The sequence below is a fragment of the Astyanax mexicanus genome, chromosome 11, assembly GCF_023375975.1.
Source record: "Astyanax mexicanus isolate ESR-SI-001 chromosome 11, AstMex3_surface, whole genome shotgun sequence".
NCBI classification, from domain to species: Eukaryota; Metazoa; Chordata; class Actinopteri; order Characiformes; family Acestrorhamphidae; genus Astyanax; species Astyanax mexicanus.
Genome location: NC_064418.1, coordinates 47,889,247 through 47,910,332, shown reverse-complemented (window position 1 = coordinate 47,910,332; position 21,086 = coordinate 47,889,247). Strand labels below are relative to the sequence as shown.

At 38.0% G+C, this 21,086-nt stretch overlaps 1 protein-coding gene across 1 annotated transcript in view; it reads left to right on the top strand.

Moving 5' to 3' along the window:
• Window positions 1–21,086, top strand: part of thsd7ba (thrombospondin, type I, domain containing 7Ba) — a 391,489-nt gene that overhangs the window by 328,006 nt on the left and 42,397 nt on the right. Inside the window, exons 17-18 of the mRNA XM_049484694.1 lie at window positions 794–1,051; window positions 3,951–4,129. Of these exons, the coding sequence (XP_049340651.1) occupies window positions 794–1,051; window positions 3,951–4,129 (437 nt within the window). The remainder of the gene's footprint in view (window positions 1–793; window positions 1,052–3,950; window positions 4,130–21,086) is intronic.

The window sequence follows — 21,086 nt, the reverse complement described above, 5'->3', positions numbered from 1 at the left end:
GAGAGAGAGACAGAGAGACAGAGAAGAAGAGAGACAGGCAGAGAGATAGTGAGAAGGATAGTGTGTGAGAGAATCTTAAATCCTGAGAGAGAAAGAGATAAAGAGAGAGGACAACAGAGAAAGAGAGAGAGAGAGACAGAGAAGAAGAGAGACAGGATGAAAGGTATTGAGAGAGAAAGAGAGATAATCTTGAATCTTAAGAGAGAGATTAAGAATCAGAGAGAGAGAGAAAGAGAGAGAGAGACATCATGTCAGTGAGTGTGTTAGAGAGAGAGAGAGAGATGTGTACATTCAGCAGATCAGGAGTGTAACCGTGTGTTTGGTGTGATTCAGTCGGGACAGGTCCTCTGTGTGTGACAGTCAACCATCAATCAGAAAGAAGAAGATATCAACATCCACCTGTCACTCAAACTGAGGCTCACTCAGAGTTTATAATACACTCACTGCATTCAGATACAGCTTTAAAGAACCCATTCCACAGAACATTCCCCCATAGAGAACTGTATTGAGATACTTATTTATTCTTCCATTATATTTTCTGTTTTTCAATATACTTTTACAATATACTAATATTTTCCAATACTAAATTTACTTTTGATTTATTTGCTGCAACATTTTGTACAGTGGATTTTGTACCATTTCCGGTTATTGACTGAACCTAAAGAGCTTAAATGAAAAAAAATATATGGAAAACAATGTGGGTGTTGTAAAACATTAGACTGGTAGTGTATATAAATTCTCACTCTCTTTATCTCTCTCTTTCTCTTTCGCTCTCTCTCTCTCTCTCTCTCAGGTCGCAGTAGGAAGCGATCGCGCTGCCAGAGGGAGGATGTTTACCCGCTGGTGGAATCAGAGCCGTGTCCCTGTGAAGACTTTATCTCTGAGACGTGGGGAAACTGGTCAGCATGCATTTTACCCACCGCGCCTCAGGGCTGGAGGGGCCACAGGGGCCAGAAATCCCAGGGCTGTGGACAGGGGCTCCGGTACCGTGCTCTGACCTGCACTGACCAGAGGGGGCGCCTGATGGACCCTTCACTCTGCAGCACCTCAGGTCAGTTTAACTGTAGGATATCTACTGTATGCTCTCATACTTCACATCCTCTTCAATTACTGTCCTTATTTTCCTTTCGTGACCACAAGGAGTCCAACTCATATGGTTTAATTCCTTTTTTGTTGTCTGTTAAACATCCCACAAGGTCCTGCAGAAGGTAACCCTGAAAATAAGGGAAACGTACATGGCCATATTATAGTTTATTGTTTTCATACAAATAGGTAAACTTTTTGGTTTGCAAATCTAATTTTGAACCTTTTGCCGCATTTCCACCAACAAAAGTAGGTTCTGGAACCAGGAACGTTCGTTCGCAGCAGGAAACAAAGAATACTAGTTTTTTTAGTGCGAACCATTTTCACCACCACTGTGAAACACTCTATTAATGATGTATGATGTGACGTTTTGATTGTTACACTAAAACCATTGGAAACATGGATTGCTTTGCTGAAAGGCACCATGGAAGGGAACTGGTTCAGAAACTAGATTTATTTTGGTGGAAAAGTGCTAACACATTTTTAACCCTTTAAAAAGTCTCTATGAGAGTTTATGGCTTCTTTTGAGTAGTGTACCTCTTGGTGAGAGATTATTAACTGGTGCACATTCCTCTAAAATGCACTTTAAAGACATTCTCTCCAGTTGATAGACTTTGAGAGATAGCAAATCATTGGACAGTTGAACAGAGAGACGCAGGACTGCTACAGACTGGAACTCTATCTCTATCTTTATTGACAAATCCAAGGTCTACTGGTAGAAGACTTGGGGCATTGTTTGTACCAATAGGCAACCGTTAAAATTCAAACAGACCAAAGAGATTGCAGAATGCTGTTCTGAGGGAGGGAGACAGCAAGAAGAGTGATACGGTGAGAGAGAGAATAAATCTAAATCTAAATATTTAGAGACACAGAGTCTAGAATCCTAAGATAGAGAAAGAGAGAGATAGAGTGAGAGTGAGAGAGAGATAGAGAGGAAGAGAGATAGTGTAAGAGTGAGAATCTAGAATCCTGAGAGAGAAAGAGAGAGAGAGAGAGAGAGAGAGAGAGAGTTGGTCAACCCTAGTAATGATAGTAGGGCCACAAGCAGCTCAGCAATATGTAAAGAAAACATTTTTCTACCTTAAAAATAATAAATCCCTAGAAGTCTTGTCTTGAATAGGGTTGGTGGTTCTTATTCTGAATGCCCAGCATGGGCAACGCATCCTTTTTATTCTGTTCCTCTTTCTTCCTGTCTGCTTTTCTTCTTTCTGTAACCGTCTTTGTCTTCGTATTTCTCTCTTGCCCACTGTTTTCTCTCCACCACCTACAGATCTTAGCTTTTCTCCTCCCTCTCGGAAGATTGTGAGTAATAACTGCAGCAGGTGGCTGCAGTAGGGTTTGTGTGAGCATCTCTGTGTAATTTAGTTGGTGTGAGTGCAAGACTTGTGTGTACCGTGCTATTAGCACCATAGTGAGAGACAGGAACTCGAGACCAGCTACAGTCATGTGTTTGCTTACACTGGTTTCACCGCAGAGTCTGGTGTTAATCAGTGATGTGATCATGCTAAAGAAATGCTTCCTTTAACAGGATGTTAGAGAGTGTCAGGGGGAATGATGGCCTTTGCAGAGTAAGACTATGATTAGAACAGTGCTACAATAAAACTGCATGAAACAAAGTGGAGTATGCGATGCTCCAGTGACCATCAGGACATGCAGTATCTGGATTACTGAAGAAAATGTGTAAAAATTGCAACCTTGGAGGATTTTCAGTACCAGTCAACAATTTGGGAAATTTTCTCATTCCTTTATTTTCTTTTTCTTTTTTGCTGTATTGTTAATGAATACTGAAGTGATCCAAACTATAAAGGAACATCATGTAAGGAATCATGTAGTAACTTAAAAGTGTTAAACAAACCACAAATACTATATTATCTAAATTATCTGGGGATGTATTAACTTGCAGTTTCTGAGGTTGGTAACTCTGATGAACTCTGATGAACTTATCCTCTTGCTCCTTCTTCCTGGGGATGTTTTTGATGGTCTTTGTGGCGACTACAATTGAGGATACTTCAAAAGTTCTTGATTATTTTTAATTGACTGGCTGCCATTTCTGTAAAAGTCATGGTATTTTGGTTTGTTTAACACCTATGTTTACTGCGAGATTCCTTATGTGTTCCTTCATAGTCTGGATCACTTAGGAATAATAAATAATAAAAAAACACTAAATGAGAAAAGTCCAAATTTTTGACTGGTATTGTATATTCATAAATCAGTACATCATTATTTAGCTTAACCCTCCTATAATATTAATTTGTCAGGAACAACAATGGTGTTCCAGGGTTAATTTGACCTGGTGCATGTTTAATTATCCAAAATATGTCTGAAACCAAAAAAAAAAGTAAATATTTAATTACTAACTCCATTACTAAATATTCTATCAATATTTAGTGCAAAGGTGTTCCTTACCTCTAACAGGTGATGGTTAAATTAGGATTATTCACTTGTTTTTAAAAAAAAAATGCTTGTTCAAACTTTTTTAATGTTTCACTACTTTGTTACTGTTGAAAGACCAACATATACCTACATAAATGATGCACCATTTTCATATTATATGTTGATTACTTTATTTAAGACAAGCAGAAGAGGTTTAATGATGAACAAAAACTTTTAACTATTTTTCCAAGATCTTCAAACTTTAAAATTTGACCCGTAACATAACAGGAGGGTTAAATGGGATATAAATTGACGTTTGAGATGTCAATTCAGATTAACACATCAATTTATCTTTGTTTATTGATAAATATTAGTAATTAGCTATGAACCTGTTGATTGATACAGCATATAGTAAGTAAAGTAAGGTATGAAGCCCTGAAAATGCAGATCGCTGATGTTAATGACCTTGTTAATGATGCTGTTTGTCCATACAGGGCTACTGGAGGAGCCGTGCCACATCCCATGCCCCTTAGACTGTCGCCTGAGTTCCTGGTCTGCCTGGTCAGCCTGCAGCGCCTCCTGTGGTAGTGGCCTGAAGGTGCGCTCCAAGTGGCTTCGTGAAAAGCCCTTCAATGGAGGTCGGCCATGCCCCAAACTGGACCTCAAGAATCAGGTGAGGAAGGCTGAGGCCAGAGGGAGATCTACAACTCAGAGGTTTAGAATCACAATTTTCAGTTCAATAAAGCTACGTAGGTTTGATATGTTATTCCGGTAACACTTTAAAATAAGACTACCTTTATAAAGGCTTTATTAATGGTCATGAGTTTATTAATGGTTATTAATTAGGTTGCAAATAATTTAAAATCCATTAATAAGCAGTTAAAAAAATATATAAGAACACATAAATAGAAATGGCAACAATGAGCTGAAAATTTTCAGATGTGGTTCCACATTTATTTATACTGTCAAACTTCAGATCTTTCTAAATACTTAAATTAAATGACTAAGTTGATTTATATGACTAAGCAAACAATAAATCACTGTTGCCTTTTCAACCGATGTGTTGTAACTGCTTATCAATGTTTTTTAAAGCATTTACAACCTAATCAATAATAATTCATAAACTCATTTATACACTATGTCTAAACCCTTTATAAGGGTAGTCTTATTTTAAAGTGGTACCATTAATCCTGTACATCTGCAGAAATCTTCAAAGCTGATTAAAAATATATATATTTAATGTATCCTAAATACAGTAAGAAGGAAAAATGACTGAGAAAGATTTAAGTTTTTCGGTCTTAACCAGAATTCAAAACATTTAAATATCAAAAGTGATGACCAAGCCTCCAAAGTGAACATTTAAAAGTATTAAAAACAAAGAATGACAGTAAGTATTTAATAAAACTAGTGCATCTTAAAAACTAGAATATCATTGAAAAGTTTAAAAAATGCTACTACTTTTTTTTCAGTAATTCAGTTCAAAATGTGAAACACACAGAGTGATCTATTTTAAACATTTAATTATTTTATTGTTGATGATTATGCATCACAGCCAATGAAAACCCCCAAACAAATCAGTGTCTCAGAAAATAAGAATATTATATGAAACCAATTGGTACTTTTGTATTTAAAACATAAAAACGTGTTAATATAACACAATTTTACACTTTAGTATGATAAGGTAAATGTTCTCCAGATAATGTTATAAGGTTAAAAGGTCAGGAGATCAGAATAAATAGATGCAATGTGATTGTCTCATAAATAGACTGTTGAAAAATCTGATTTGGATAACTTTCCTGGGGTTTATCTTTTTATCTTTTATCTTTGCAGTGGCACTGCGAGGCTAATGTGGCTAATAAATAATGTTACGCTAATATTAATGGATTAGTATGGTGCCAAATGCCTCTCTAAATCATTTACATCTTTTCCTTAAATGATGTGGAGGTGTTCAGTAATAGGCTTCCTCTAATAGACTTGCTTGTATACCTCCTGTCACTGTATGATTCAGTATAATGTAGAATATGGGCTAATAGATAGATAGATAGACAGACAGACAGACAGACAGACAGACAGACAGACAGATAGATAGATAGATAGATTAATGGAGGTAGTGTCCATTAAGTGACCAGACTAAAATAGATATCCCTTGGTTTTTTTAGTCTTTTTTATGTTTTTTTTTTTTTTTTGCATTTTGCAAACACCTAATTTTACATGAATGCATGTCTTCTTTAATGACTTACAGTCAATAAAAACCCAAAATCAGTGCCTCAGAAAATATTAATATTGTATAAGATCAACTGGTAGCTTTGGCAGTGTGGGCAGTGCGCCAAGTCCTGCTGGAAAATAAAATCTGCATAAAAGTTGTCAACAGAGGGAAGCACTCCTTTTAGATGCATCTGTAGTTGAGTAGTTGTTGCTTCTCATAATATAAATTAGAACATTACTCACGTTAAGAGGGAAAGAAATTCAAGAACTTAAAGCCATTTATGGTGACTTTTTCCTGCTAAATAATGGCATGTGATTTTCTTCATAGTTTAGATGACTTTATTATTAATCTACGATGCAGAATATTTTAAAACAATGGAAAACTAAACTAAACTGTGTCCAAACTTTTGACTGGTACCGTATATTCACACTGTACATTCACAAAGGCACTTAATATAATGTAAATGATAATAGTAAGGATAAGAACTGATGGTTGATGTATGTTTGCCCAATACAAAGGCACGAATAAGCCCTTTAACTCAGACGCTGATGTTGTATGTATGAAATATCCCTTGTTGTTTTGTTTGTGTTTCATAAACACAAGTTTATTTTAGCATTACATTCATCCTCGTGACTCGGGCTAATGCATGGGCCTTTCATTAAGAGCAGGCAGGCCATTGAAATATGTGCTTCTGTCATCATGCTGGAAATAAACAAGCTCGTAGTGAAGCAGCTTCAACATTTTAATATTTTATTTCCCAGAAGTATGGAAAACATCCTGTACAGAGAGGCAGAATGCACAAAAACAAGCCCTCCATATAATTACCTGCACAATGGCTGTAATAGGTGTCTCTGCTGTTGTCCTCAGGCTGACGGAGGCTCTGACCTCTCCTCTGTCCTCTTCTTTACTAATGATTCAGTGTCTGCTTTTGTTTGGGTTCTCATTTCTGTATATATATTTTTACTAGGAGCAGTAAATTAATCAAATACTTCATTTCTATGTTTGTTTGTTCATGCTGAGTATATCCTGCTTCTATATTCAAACCTCAAAATTCAAACTTCTTAATCTACCATAAACTTCAGACTGTAAGGTCCTACGGTATGAAAAATGTATATATTTTTTTTAGAAATGCATTTTTATATACGCTCAAGCCATAGAGTTTCTATGTCTTGGTAGCCAACAAAATATACGTACTCCATTAGGGCAGGTAACTGCAACCACTTAAATGCACCATTGCAACAAACACCTTAGTAACCACCCTAGCAACCACTTAACAACACCATAGCAACCACCACAGATACAATAGCAACACAATAACAACCACCAAGCAACCGCCCACTTAGCAACACCAAGGAACCGCCACGGATAGCATCAAAACTCCAATTTCAACCAGTCAGCAACACCATAGCAACCACCTGGGATATTATAGCAAACACCTTAAGAACACCACGGAAGCCACTTAGCAATCAGTGTGAGCCATGCTAGCTGTGCAATTATCCAACTTTTCTAGGCATGTACACACAATAAGTAATGTTTAATTAATTGACAAAATATCATTGAGCATTAAACTATGTTTATTACTGTCAAACAGTCCTCCCATTTAACCACCTAGCAATCACTTATCAACATTATCGCAACCACCAAGGATACCACAACAACACCAAAAATAAGAGACCACTTAAAAATGATGAGTTTCTTTGATTTTACCAAATTGAAAACCTCTGGAATATAATCAAGAGGAAGATGGATGATCACAAACCATCAAACCACCAAACTGAACTGCTTGAATTTTTGCACCAGGAGTAAAGCAGCATAAAGTTATCCAAAAGCAGTGTGTAAGACTGGTGGAGGAGGAGAACATGATGCCAAGAACATGATGCAGTAAAACTGTGATTAAAAACCATCCAGGGTTATTCCACCAAATATTGATTTCTGAATTCTTAAAACTTTATGAATATGAACTTGTTTTCTTTGAATTATTTGAGGTCTGAAAGCTCTGCGTCTGTTTTTTGTTATTTCAGTTGTTCATTTTACTCAAACATATACATATAAATAGCAAAATCAGAGAAACTAATTCAGAAACTGAAGTGCTCTCTTATTTTTTCTCAGAGATGAACAAAAAATAATGTTTAATAATGTCTTAAGTGGCAAATATTTACCTGCCAAATTAGTTACCATTAATCATTTAACTATGTTTATTACTATCGTACTATAAATACTGTAATTTGCGATGCTTATTGTAAAGTGTACTGTATTGTATTGTATTATAGAGCATATAATTGTGAAAGTGTGTCGTATGGAATATTTAGAGGAAGACCAAGGTGTCCAGGTTGTTGTTTTTGTCATAACCAGAAAAGTTCAGGTATAAATCACACTTTCCGTGAGGGATGCATCACCTTCACCATCCTGTAACACGTTTTTTTTTTTTACACCTCTAACACATCCAGCCTGGCCTGACATCGCACGACTGGTGGAAGTTGTGAGAGAGGAGGTTGAGCAGTGCGAGGGCCGGACAGGTGGTACAGCCTTTGATCCGGCGTGATTGCCTTTTTTGTTCTTGTCGGGGAGTTTGGGTGACAGCTAATTCCCCGCGGGGGTCACGGATTAAAGGGTAGGGGTGTGTGGAGAATGTGCTGTGTATGCATGAACAGTCTGTAAAGGACAGGGCGGGTCTGTAGAGGTCGGCATGCAGATGAGGACGGGCTGGGTGGGGAAACGCCGGGCCCGGCTCTGGTGGAGCGACGTGCACAGATGGCTAAGCGTCCGCTAACAGGGTTTATGTGGCCTGCAGTTACTCCCTCAGCTCACACTTAGCGCACAGTTTGGCTTGGCTAATGTCTGCTGTGCTCTTTAAGAAGCCAGATGAATGCTCACTGTTAACATCAGCAAACGAGCCCTGTGTGGGTTACTGAGTGTGTGTGTGTTTGTGTATATGTGTTAATGTGTGTATATGTATGTGTGTGTAAGTGCTATGCTAGGCTAAGGCAATGCTACCACTTGGGGTGCTGTAGAGATAGCAGCACTCAGGTGCAGTTGGATGCATCACCAGAGGAATGTGTGTGTTTGTATGAGTGTAGTAAACTCAGTAGTCTGTAGGAGCGCTCTGATTGGGCCCACTGGGTCCAGATCCTCCCATTTTTAATCATTAACCCATAAAATGATAAATACACAAACAGCCAAACGCCATGATAATGCACTCTCCAAATATTCAGCAGAAATATTCACATTTCTGCAAAATCAAATCCCAATTCAGCTCATAAACCAGTGTTTTAATGGCGTTTTCAAAGCACCATTCCCAACTGAACCACTTACACACTCTCACACACACACTCACACACACACTTACACACTCCCGGCTACAGTTTCCAGAGCTGAGACCAGGTGGACGAGGATTGTTATGTGAATTTAAAGACTTAGAGCAGATGAACAGTGCTTTATTTAATGGTATAACTGCATTAGTTAGCATTAGGGAATGCAGCACAGTCAACCAGTGGCTTAGCAATGAACACAAGCATATTAAAATTGTACATATTTCAGTTATATTTGTTCATTATTGCTCCTGTATGAGTTTTGGCTGTTACTTACTTACAGAAGTCTTAAGCTCTTACTTTCTTTTATTGTAGTCATTCATTTACCCATTCATCCAACCATCCATTCATTAGTTCATCTGTCCTTTCATCCAACACCCATTTACCCATCTCTAAATCCATACATACATACATACAGGGGTTGGACAATAAAACTGAAACACCTGTCATTTTAGTGTGGGAGATTTCAATAAGTTCTCATGTTCTTAAGGTGGTTCTCATTAAGAGCATGGGTTGTTCTCGGTGGTTCTTTCTCATGTTTTTAAAATGGTTCTCCTTTGGACACTGGGTTTAACTCAGTGGTTCTTTCTCAGGCCCTTATTGCGAACCACCTTAAGAACATGAGAAAGATCCACTGAAAACAACTCAGGCTCTTATTGAGAACCACGTTAAGAACATGAGAAAGAACCACTGAGTTAAACCCAGGCTCTTAATGAGAACCACCTTAAAAACATGAGAAAGAACCACTGAGTTAATCTCAGGCTCTTAATGAGAACCACCTTAAGAACATGAGAAAGAACCACTGAGTTAAACGCAGGCTCTTAATGAGAACCACCTTAAGAACATGAGAAAGATCCACTGAGTTAAACTCAGGCTCTTAATGAGAACCACCTTAAGGGCCTGAGAAAGAACCACTGAGTTAAACCCAGGCTCTTAATGAGAACCACCTTAAAAACATGAGAAAGAACCACTGAGAACAACTCAGGCTCTTATTGAGAACCACCTTAAGAACATGAGAAAGATCCACTGAGTTAAACTCAGGCTCTTAATGAGAACCACCTTAAGAACATGAGAAAGAACAACTGAGTTAAACTCAGGCTCTTAACTATAACCACCTTAAAACATGAGAAAGAACCACTGAGTTAAACCCAGGCTCTTAATGAGAACCACCTTAAAAACATGAGAAAGAACCACTGATTTAAACTCAGGCTCTTAATGAGAACCACCTTAAGAACATGAGAAAGAACCACTGAGTTAAACTCAGGCTCTTAACTAGAACCACCTTAAAAACATGAGAAAGAACCACTGAGAACAACTCAGGCTCTTAATGAGAACCACCTTAAGAACATGAGAAAGAACCACTGAGTTAAACTCAGGCTCTTAATGAGAACCACCTTAAGAACATGAGAAAGAACCACTGAGTTAAACTCAGGCTCTTAACTAGAACCACCTTAAAAACATGAGAAAGAACCACTGAGAACAACTCAGGCTCTTAATGAGAACCACCTTAAGAACATGAGAAAGAACCACTGAGAACAACTCAGGCTCTTAATGAGAACCACCTTAAGAACATGAGAAAGAACCACTGAGTTAAACTCAGGCTCTTAATGAGAACCACCTTAAGAACATGAGAAAGAACCACTGAGTTAAACTCAGGCTCTTAATGAGAACCACCTTAAGAACATGAGAAAGATCCACTAAGTTAAACTCAGGCTCTTAATGAGAACCACCTTAAGAACATGAGAAAGAACCACTGAGAAAAACCCAGGCTCTTAATGAGAACCACCTTAAGAACATGAGAAAGAACCACTGAGTTAAACTCAGGCTCTTAATGAGAACCACCTTAAGAACATGAGAAAGATCCACTGAGTTAAACTCAGGCTCTTAATGAGAACCACCTTAAGAACATGAGAAAGAACCACTGAGTTAAACTCAGGCTCTTAATGAGAACCACCTTAAGAACATGAGAAAGAAATACTGAGTTAAACTCAGGCTCTTAATGAGAACCACCTTAAGAACATGAGAAAGAACCACTGAGTTAAACTCAGGCTCTTAATGAGAACCACCTTAAGAACATGAGAAAGAACCACTGAGTTAAACTCAGGCTCTTATTGAGAACCACCTTAAGAACATGAGAAAGATCCACTGAGTTAAACTCAGGCTCTTAATGAGAACCACCTTAAGGGCCTGAGAAAGAACCACTGAGTTAAACCCAGGCTCTTAATGAGAACCACCTTAAAAACATGAGAAAGAACCACTGAGAACAACTCAGGCTCTTATTGAGAACCACCTTAAGAACACGAGAAAGATCCACTGAGTTAAACTCAGGCTCTTAATGAGAACCACCTTAAAAAATGGGAAAGAACCACCAAGAACAACTCAGGCTCTTAATGAGAACCACCTTAAGAACATGAGAAAGAACCACTGAGTTAAACTCAGGCTCTTATTGAGAACCACCTTAAGAACATGAGAAAGATCCACTGAGTTAAACTCAGGCTCTTAATGAGAACCACCTTAAGGGCCTGAGAAAGAACCACTGAGTTAAACCCAGGCTCTTAATGAGAACCACCTTAAAAACATGAGAAAGAACCACTGAGAACAACTCAGGCTCTTATTGAGAACCACCTTAAGAACATGAGAAAGATCCACTGAGTTAAACTCAGGCTCTTAATGAGAACCACCTTAAGGGCCTGAGAAAGAACCACTGAGTTAAACCCAGGCTCTTAATGAGAACCACCTTAAAAACATGAGAAAGAACCACTGAGAACAACTCAGGCTCTTATTGAGAACCACCTTAAGAACACGAGAAAGATCCACTGAGTTAAACTCAGGCTCTTAATGAGAACCACCTTAAGAACATGAGAAAGAACCACTGAGTTAAACTCAGGCTCTTAATGAGAACCACCTTAAGAACATGAGAAAGAACCACTGAGAACAACTCAGGCTCTTATTGAGAACCACCTTAAGAACATGAGAAAGATCCACTGAGTTAAACTCAGGCTCTTAATGAGAACCACCTTAAAAAATGGGAAAGAACCACCAAGAACAACTCAGGCTCTTAATGAGAACCACCTTAAGAACATGAGAAAGAACCACTGAGTTAAACTCAGGCTCTTAATGAGAACCACCTTAAGAACATGAGAAAGAAATACTGAGTTAAACTCAGGCTCTTAATGAGAACCACCTTAAGAACATGAGAAAGAACCACTGAGTTAAACTCAGGCTCTTAATGAGAACCACCTTAAGAATATGAGAAAGAACCACTGAGTTAAACTCAGGCTCTTAATGAGAACCACCTTAAGAACATGAGAAAGAACCACTGAGTTAAACTCAGGCTCTTAATGAGAACCACCTTAAGAACATGAGAAAGAACCACTGAGTTAAACTCAGGCTCTTAATGAGAACCACCTTAAGAACATGAGAAAGAACCACTGAGTTAAACTCAGGCTCTTAAGGAGAACCACCTTAAAAGCAGGAGAGAGAATAAAGTTTATGAGTATTAATCACAGAGAGCAACCCAAGATCCACATATTTGTCTAAAGAGAGAAACTTCACCTGGTCAGAGAAAAACTATTTTACAGAGCTTTGGGCAAAACAAGAAGGTTGCCAGACTAGACTTATAAATGGAGACTGTGTCTCAGTAAGGTTAGCATGTAGCTGGAGGCTATGTTGGAAAGAACTCTGTCCTGCCTGTAAATTTCAATTATGATAGCAGGTGTAGTGGAACATACCAGGTCATAAGTTCTTCTGCTGTGGGCTCAGACTGTTTACAGCAGGGGTTCCCCACCTTTACAACTTGTAGCCCACCCAACCCACTTAAAAAATGTATTCAACCATGTTAAAAAACTAAACAAACACATCACAGTGCCTCAAAATCTAATGTTTCTATGTATTCAATGTATTTTCTACATTGTAGATTCATATTGAAGACATGAAAACTGACGGGACACATAAGGGATTCCTGTATGTAGTAAACAGTACAAAAAACTGTTATTCCTCCACATTAATCCTCTGATCTAAACCTGATGAACTGAGATGGTGGTTTGAGGTGATTTAATTGGGATGAGCTGGAGCTCCACAGCAAAGTAAAGGAAAAGCAGCAACTATTGTTCAGCACCTCCAGGAACTCCTTCCATAAAGACGCTGAGAAAAACTGTTCCAGGTGATTCTCCCTCATGAAGACACTGAGGAAGGAAGGGATTTGAAACCATAACATCCATGCCTATGTTTAGCCATATATCTATAAATGAAACTGTAATAAATAGCAGTTATTTAAAATTACCAGTGCCTTTACCACTGTTTTTTTTTTAGATGTTGAAAACTACTGCTTTAGAATGTTTTAGACTGGTAAAAGTAATATTTTTTAATCAATGGGATTTTGACTGGCAATCAGTGAAAATGTAGTGAAAATCTCATTTAGCCCGTAGTGGTGGAAAATGCTTTTTTAGAAAGCCCTTTATTAGCAGGATATTCAGCAGTTTTATGTGTTGATCGTTGGTGTTTCTGCTGAGTATTTGCGCTGTTTATTCCTGCCGTCGGAGCCCCGCTGTGTGCACAGTTGAGAACAGTGAATTATTTCGTTCAGATGCCGCAGTTACAGCTCTGGCTGCAGTTTGGATTTTCTCTCTCCCGGCCCGGACCTGTGGGTCTGGTACTGGTTCTAGTTCTGGTTTGGTTCCTCAGGGAGCATTCTACTTGCCCACCTTCCAAGCTGGCTGCCATATGGCCACCATCAGGAGCACCAGAGCAGCCTGCAGGCCTGATGAGACGAGACTGTGTTCAGCATTCCAGCATCGTGTAACAGCCCCTGTACTTCTCCACTCAGAAAACCATAATTTTCTCTTTATAAAACCTGCTGATTACCTTATTTTCCCATACCAGCTACCACTGAACCACTTACAAATTATGAATTTCTTTGATTTTACCAAATTAAAAACACTCTGAAATATAATCAAGAGGAAGACCAAGCTGAACTGCTTAAAGTTTTGCACCAGGAGTAAAGCAGTATAAAGCTTTCCAAAATCAGTGTGTAAGACTGGTGGAGGAGGAGAACATGATGCCAAGATGCATGACAAAAATTGTGATTAAAAACCAGGGTTATTTCACCAAATATTGATTTCTGAACCATTAAAACTTTATGAATATGAACTTCTGCTTTTTTTTTGTATTATTTGAGGTCTGAAAGCTCTGCATCTTTTTTGTTATTTCTGCCATTACTTTCATTTTCATTTTCTGCAAATAAATGCTCTAAATTACAATATTTTTATTCGGAATTTGGGAGAAATATTTATTTATAGAAATTGTATTTCTATTTCAACATGATTGTTTAAATACAGTACCAGTGCTGTTAACTTGTGGTTTCTGAGGCTGGTAACTCACAAATTAACTTATCCTGTGTGACAGAGGTAACTCTTGCTCTTCCTGATAAGAGCCAGTTTCATCAGCACAGCTGTTAGCTGAAAGCCTGAATTTCAGGTGACTCTACCTAATAAAGCTGCCTGTGCTCTTAATTCACATTATCATGCTGCTATAGCAAAAATTGCACTCTGGACGTTATGTTTCTGCTACCTGCCTACTTGCCTACTCTCCATTTTTTGTTTATTTATTTTATCTATTTTATATTTTATATATCTTAGGTACCACTTTAAAATAAGACTACCTTTATAAATGGTTTATACATGGTTTACAATTAGTTTATTAATAGTTAATAATTAGGTTGTAAATGCCTTAATAATCATTAATAAGCAGTTATAACACATACGTAGGAAGGGCAACAATGACCTGTTGTTTGCCAAATATTGAACCCACAGCCATCTATACTGTGGCCATTTCTACGTATGCATTATAACTGATTATATGATGATATAACTGTTATAACCCCCAAAAAAGCAATTGTTAATATAGATAAATAAAATAAAATTGAATAAAATAAAATATGGTACCACTTTAAAATAAGACTACCTTTATAAAGGGTTTATAAATGGTTTACAATTAGTTTATTAATAGTTAATAATTATGTTGTAAATGCCTTAAAAAGCATTAATAATCAGTTATAACACATACGTAGAAAAGGCAACTATAAAGTTGGCTGTGGGTTCACTATTTAGCAAACAACAGCTCATTGTTGCCCTTTCTACGTATGTGTTATAACTGATTATTAATGATTTTTAAGGCATTTACAACCTAATTATTAACTATTAATAAACTACATGTAAACCATTTATAAACCCTTTATAAAGGTAGTCTTATTTTAAAGTGGTACCATATTTTATTTTATTCTATTTTATTTTATTTATCTATTTTTTGGGGGTAAACTGGACTGTGAGATTCCGTACAATTCTGTACCACATGTGAATCATTCAGTATTATTCTGAGTATTAATCTAGAAAGCTGAACATTTTAAAATAATGAATTACGCTGAATATAAAGCTGAATTAAAGGTGTTTCCAATGGTTTAACTCGTACTGCACATTATCTTATTGCCATTTAATTGAAGTTACTTGCTCTACTGACATCGCTGTCGTTTTTTCTTAATGCTGTTCTGATAAAAAGAGAGAGTTGGATGTAATTTAATGTAATTTCTGAGAGTTCAGGCTTGTTTAGTTGGACTACAGTATAGGTTAAGCTGAGTCACTGCAGGCCTCAGTGCTCTGAGGGTGAACAGGTTAACCAGCAGCAGGCGCTTCTGTGCTCCCGGTAAGAGTGACAGCGGCTCTACGGTGTAATTGGAACAGAGCTGATGGGGGGGTTTCCGGGTGCGTTTGTATAAAAGCACCTTTTGGCTTGGGCGCCGCTGCCCCTCGTGCCGCTGCAATCACCGCTTCCTTTATTGAAAACACCAAAATCAATATGTTTTCCATTTCTGCCGGCGTAGTTTTGATGCAGCGCTTCCAGCCGCGGCGGCGTGGGGGAGTGTGTTAGCGCTGAGCGGCCGGGTGAGTGAGACATTACGCTTTGATTCAGTGTCAGGCTGTTGATTGGGCGGTTTGTTTGTTCGGTGGGAATGGGGAAGATTGATGTTTTGATTTGGTGAAAGTCTCTCTATGTTAATAAGTGGCCCTTGGGGTCCGCAGCCTCCTGCAGTACTCGCACAAGTGTTTGATCACCGCCGGACCCACTCTTCATCCTCTCACAACAATTTAGCTGTTCAGCCGTGATTAGGAGCGTTCACCATTCGGGCAGCGCATTTTCTGGATGAGTGTGTTCATCTGGTTTTGTACCTCGAGGCTGCAGCCAATCGGAATGCTGTATATACAGCTCTGGAAAAAAAATGAAGAGATCACTTCAGTTTCTGAATCAATTTCTCAGATTTAGCTATTTATAGGTAAATGTTTGAGTAAATTGAAAAATGTTGTTTTATTCTATGAACTACATCAAACAACATTTCTCCCAAATTCCAAATAAAAATATTATCATTTAGAGCATTTATTTGCAGAAAATTTGAAATGCTTGCAAACCTTAAATAATGCAAATAAAACAAGTTCATATTTATAAAGAATTCAGAAAGTATTTGGTGGCATAACCCTGTTTTTTTTTCATCACAGTTTTTTTTTTCATGCATCTTGGCATCATGTTCTCCTCCACCAGTCTTACACACTGCTTTTGATAACTTTATGCTGTTTTACTCCTGGTGCACAAATTCAAGCAGTTTAGTTTGGTTTGATGGCTTGTGATCATCCATCTTCCTCTTGATTAAAGAAATCCTTTTTTAAGTGGTCTCTTAGTTTTTTCCAGAGCTTAATATGTGTAAATGCACAGATATGGATAGACACTGGATCATTGTACCTCAGTGTGTGGTGCATTCCGTAAGGTGGATGGCGTTTCCGGTTGAGAGTATGCTGTGTGTGATTGGCTGCTGCTTTCTGCTGGGTTTCTAGAATGGTGCTATATAAATGGAACTTTACTTATTCATTAATATTTTTCTCTTCATTATTTCAATATTTTCTTTAAAAATATCTTCAAAATACTTTAACAAAAATGGTAAAATCACAAAAGACACACTAGTGTACATTAATATGCATATGCAAAGTGTTGACAGGCATCCTCTTAACCAGGTAATTTCTGTACATTTGTATTTTATTTTATTTTATTTTTATAATGTTATATTTGATTTGTGATGTAAATATTATTGTTGAATTTAGCAAGTTATGGCAAACTGGAAAAATCTTTTAAAACAGTATGAACACTGCGAGGTGTTCCCAAGTTCTGACAGCCAGTTCTTGCTTTGCAGGATAAAATGCAGAATATGGCCTCTAGATAATGAACATTCAGGCTCAGCATTTTTTATTCAATCTTTCTGTGCAGATTTTCATTGATAAGATTGTGCTTAGTCAGTTTTTTTTTTCATTCTTTTTGCATAGCCCAGTTAAAACCATTTGATTCCAGCTACCAGCTAATCTGATCCGTCACACCTCCACACGTCATGCCCCCCACACTCCAGCACTCCACTCTACCTACAGAGTAATGGATGAATGTCAATACTTTGCACACATTTGATTCCATATGTATCCCAATTGCCAAAGCCTAAAGTCTTAATTTAAATCATTATATATTATACTGTATATACAGGGGTTGGACATTGTAACTGAAACACCTGTCATTTTAGTGTGGGAGGTTTCATGGCTAAATTGGAGCAGCCTGGTGTTCAATCTTCATTAATTGCACATTGCACCAGTAAGAGCAGACTGTGAAGGTTCAATTATCAGGGTAAGAGCACAGTTCTGCTCTAAATATTACAATGCACACAACATTATGGGAGACATACCAGAGTTCAAAAGAGGACAAATTGTTGGTGCACGTCTTGCTGGAGCATCTGTGACCAAGACAGCAAGTCTTTGTGATGCATCAAGAGCCACGGTATCCAGGGTAATGTCAGCATACCACCAAGAAGGACCAACCACATCCAACAGGATTAACTGTGGAAGGATTAACTAAAAGGAAGCTGTCTGAAAGGGATATTCGGGTTTGGCTGCTCAAATTACGGCAGAATTCAATGTGCACCTCAACTCTCCTGTTTCCACCAGAACTGTCCGTCACCACAATAAATTATTTTGGTCTAAAACCAGGTGTATAACTTTCATTGTCCAACCCCTGTATGTGTACGGTACATTATGTAAAAAAACTTTATTTAAAAGCCCAGGCATGCAAAAAAAACTAACAAAAACAATAAAAATACCGTAATATCCCATAAAACAATCAGAATCTTGAAAAATATCGTGATATAAATTTTTTATCATATCGCCCAGCACTACACACAGTTTTCTGGCCGAGCCGTCCTTTCTGGCCAAGCGTTCTCCGCTCTCTCTGAATCTACATATTGTTCAGACGCTCCCCAGCGGCGCTCTGCTTCATTTGCTCTTGGAGCTCCTCCAGCGTGAGACTCAGGACCAGATGGCCTTCTGCTCTCGGCTCCGCTACAAAGTTTAGCCTCAGCTTTATTGGCTAATTACAATAACAAAATCATAACGGCCAGAAAATCTGAATATTAAATCTCCTCCTGTCATCTGACAACACCGGGATCCCCGTCTTCAGGGAAGGAAAAAGGTCAGCGGTGCTTTGCAGCGTAATTTGGGCCGAGGCCCAGCGGAGGGGCTCTAATCAGAATGCATGGCGGCGGTTTTACTTTCTGATATTGTAATTAATTAAGGACTAATGGAGAGAAATGGTGTTTGCCACAGCACCTCCGTATAAGGTCATCGAGAAGGATTTATGGAATTAATCTTCACTTAAAATGTCTGTAAGTGTGTGTATGTGTGTGTGTTTGCGCACACACACGGTTTAAACTATTCATGTACCTAATGTTCTGCTCATTTTCTATAAAAAAAGGCTGATCTGAGGTTAATGAAGCTGTAAAACTGTGGTCAAAACTAAAAGCGCTACACTGTATGTCCAAATATATATGGACAGCCATTATAATCAATGCATTCAGCTACAGTACTTTAAGTTGCATGCATGCACAGCTTGTCTAGTCCCTGTAGAGAAGTATTGCCAATAGATTAGGACCATCTGGAGCAGATAAACAAACAAGAACCTATTGGCACCAACATGCGTAACACCAGGTGTGAGCTAGAGAAGTATATAGACCCCAGTATTGAGCTGTGGAGAAGTGGAGGAATGGTGTTCTTGTGGAATGTGGAATGATGGAGCTCCATCCAATACTCCATTTTTGGAAAAAAGTTAACCTCACTAATGTTCATGTTGCCTAATGCAATCAAATCCTCAAAGCAGTGCTCAACAATCTAGCAGAAAGTCAATAAACTAAAGAATAAGTCACTATAATATAGCTTACATTAACACTGTTTGAACAATAGTGTAGGCATGCTGTGTTTGATTGCTAGGTGGCTGATATGAGGATGTTGCAAAAAGGGCTAGTTATTGTCAATTTGGTTAATAACGTTGTAATTATAAGAGGATCTACCATTATTAAAAACATTAGTTATAATTAGTTATTAGTTAGCTTGAGGTGAGAAACGTTCTCGATTTTTGCATATCAGTACTAGTCCAAAAAAATTGTGTTTTTCGTTTTCTGCATTGTAGATTATTATTAAAGTCATCCAAACTATGAAGAAAAACATATGGAATTATATAAAAAAACGTGTTAAACAAAGCAGAATATGTTTTATATTTTAGATTCTTCACAGTTGCTCCTCTTGTTTAGATGATCTCTGCTGGATTTTCTCAGTCAGCTTTATGAGGTAGAGTCACCTGGAATTCAAGCTTTCAGTTAACAGCTGTGCTGAACTCATCAAGAGTTAACTACTTGAATTTCTTGTCTCTTAATAAAGTGTTTGAGAGCATCAGTTAAAGTAAAGTAGTGAAGAGGTAGAGTTACAGGTATACAATCAATAGTGAATATTAGAGTAATGTTCTAATCCAGGTTATGAGCAGCAACAAATACTCAACTAAATAAAGGCGAGTCAATCTGAAAAGAAGAATTCCAAGAACTTCGAAAGTATTCCAAAGTGCAGTCACAGCAAAGTCCATCAAAAACCTGATTCATGATGATGGAACTGGCTCCCATCAGGATCAAGCAAGAGTTACCTCTTTTTTCACAGGATAAATTCATCAGATTTAACTACCAGTCTCAGGTACTGTACATGGTTGCTGAGGTATTGCTGTATGGTTGAAAGGGCATTCCTGTTGGATGCGAGAGTGTTGCTAGGCAACTGTTTCCTGATTGTGTCTAGTGGTATTCCTTTGATGTTTTGCCAGGATGTTGCTGTGTACATTTGCTGGTGGTTGCTATGGTGTTTCTAGATACCCTGGAGAACAAAGATATGTAGAGTAACACCCTTTCTTACACTGATGGAAAGAGAGAGAGAGAGAGAGTGAGAGAGAGAAAGAGAGAGAGAGAGTTTAGTGTGATTCTTGCTCTACCATTCTAGCTGTGTGCTGAGATGCTGTTGATAAGCACAGCCCAGAGGAATAGCTGTATATAACTAACAGCTGGTATGTGTAGGAGAGGTAGATGTGGTAGATGTGTCCTGACTTCTGACCAGTGCTTAACATGTACTGACTCTCTGCTGCAGCTGCTGTATTTTCTGACAGATGTTTGGGATTTTTTTATAGCAGATTTGATGTGGAAACAACGTATTTCCACAGAGTGAATCTAACCGCTGTTCGCTCGGGTCTCTAACGATTGCTATAGTAACTTCAGGCAGAAAATGTGATTGTTGAAGTGTGTGTGTGTGTGTGTGTAACCTCAGGCTATCAGTGGAGCAGTATCCGTGGCTGGTGTTCAGTTCAGGGCAGTAATAGACTGATCTGTTTGAAGCCAAAGTTTCCCTCATAGCTTTGTTGCCCTTCCATCCGTTTTATACCTAATGAAAGCTCTCCTGCCAAGATACAGCATTGCTAACTGTGTGTGTGTGTGTGTTAGTGTGCGTGCGTGCATGTTTGATAGGGGGATAGCAATCAATCTATCAATCAATCTATCAATACTGAGGTCATCCAGACTATGAAGGAATCATGTAGAAAATTCAAAGAGCCACTAAACCCTGAACCACATGTTTTCCAATAATAGCTGAAATGTGTTCCTTTGGAGTAATACAACATATCAGTTCTGCTTAAAATTACTATAAACATTTCCTAATCTTTAAAAAACACTTTTTATTGTG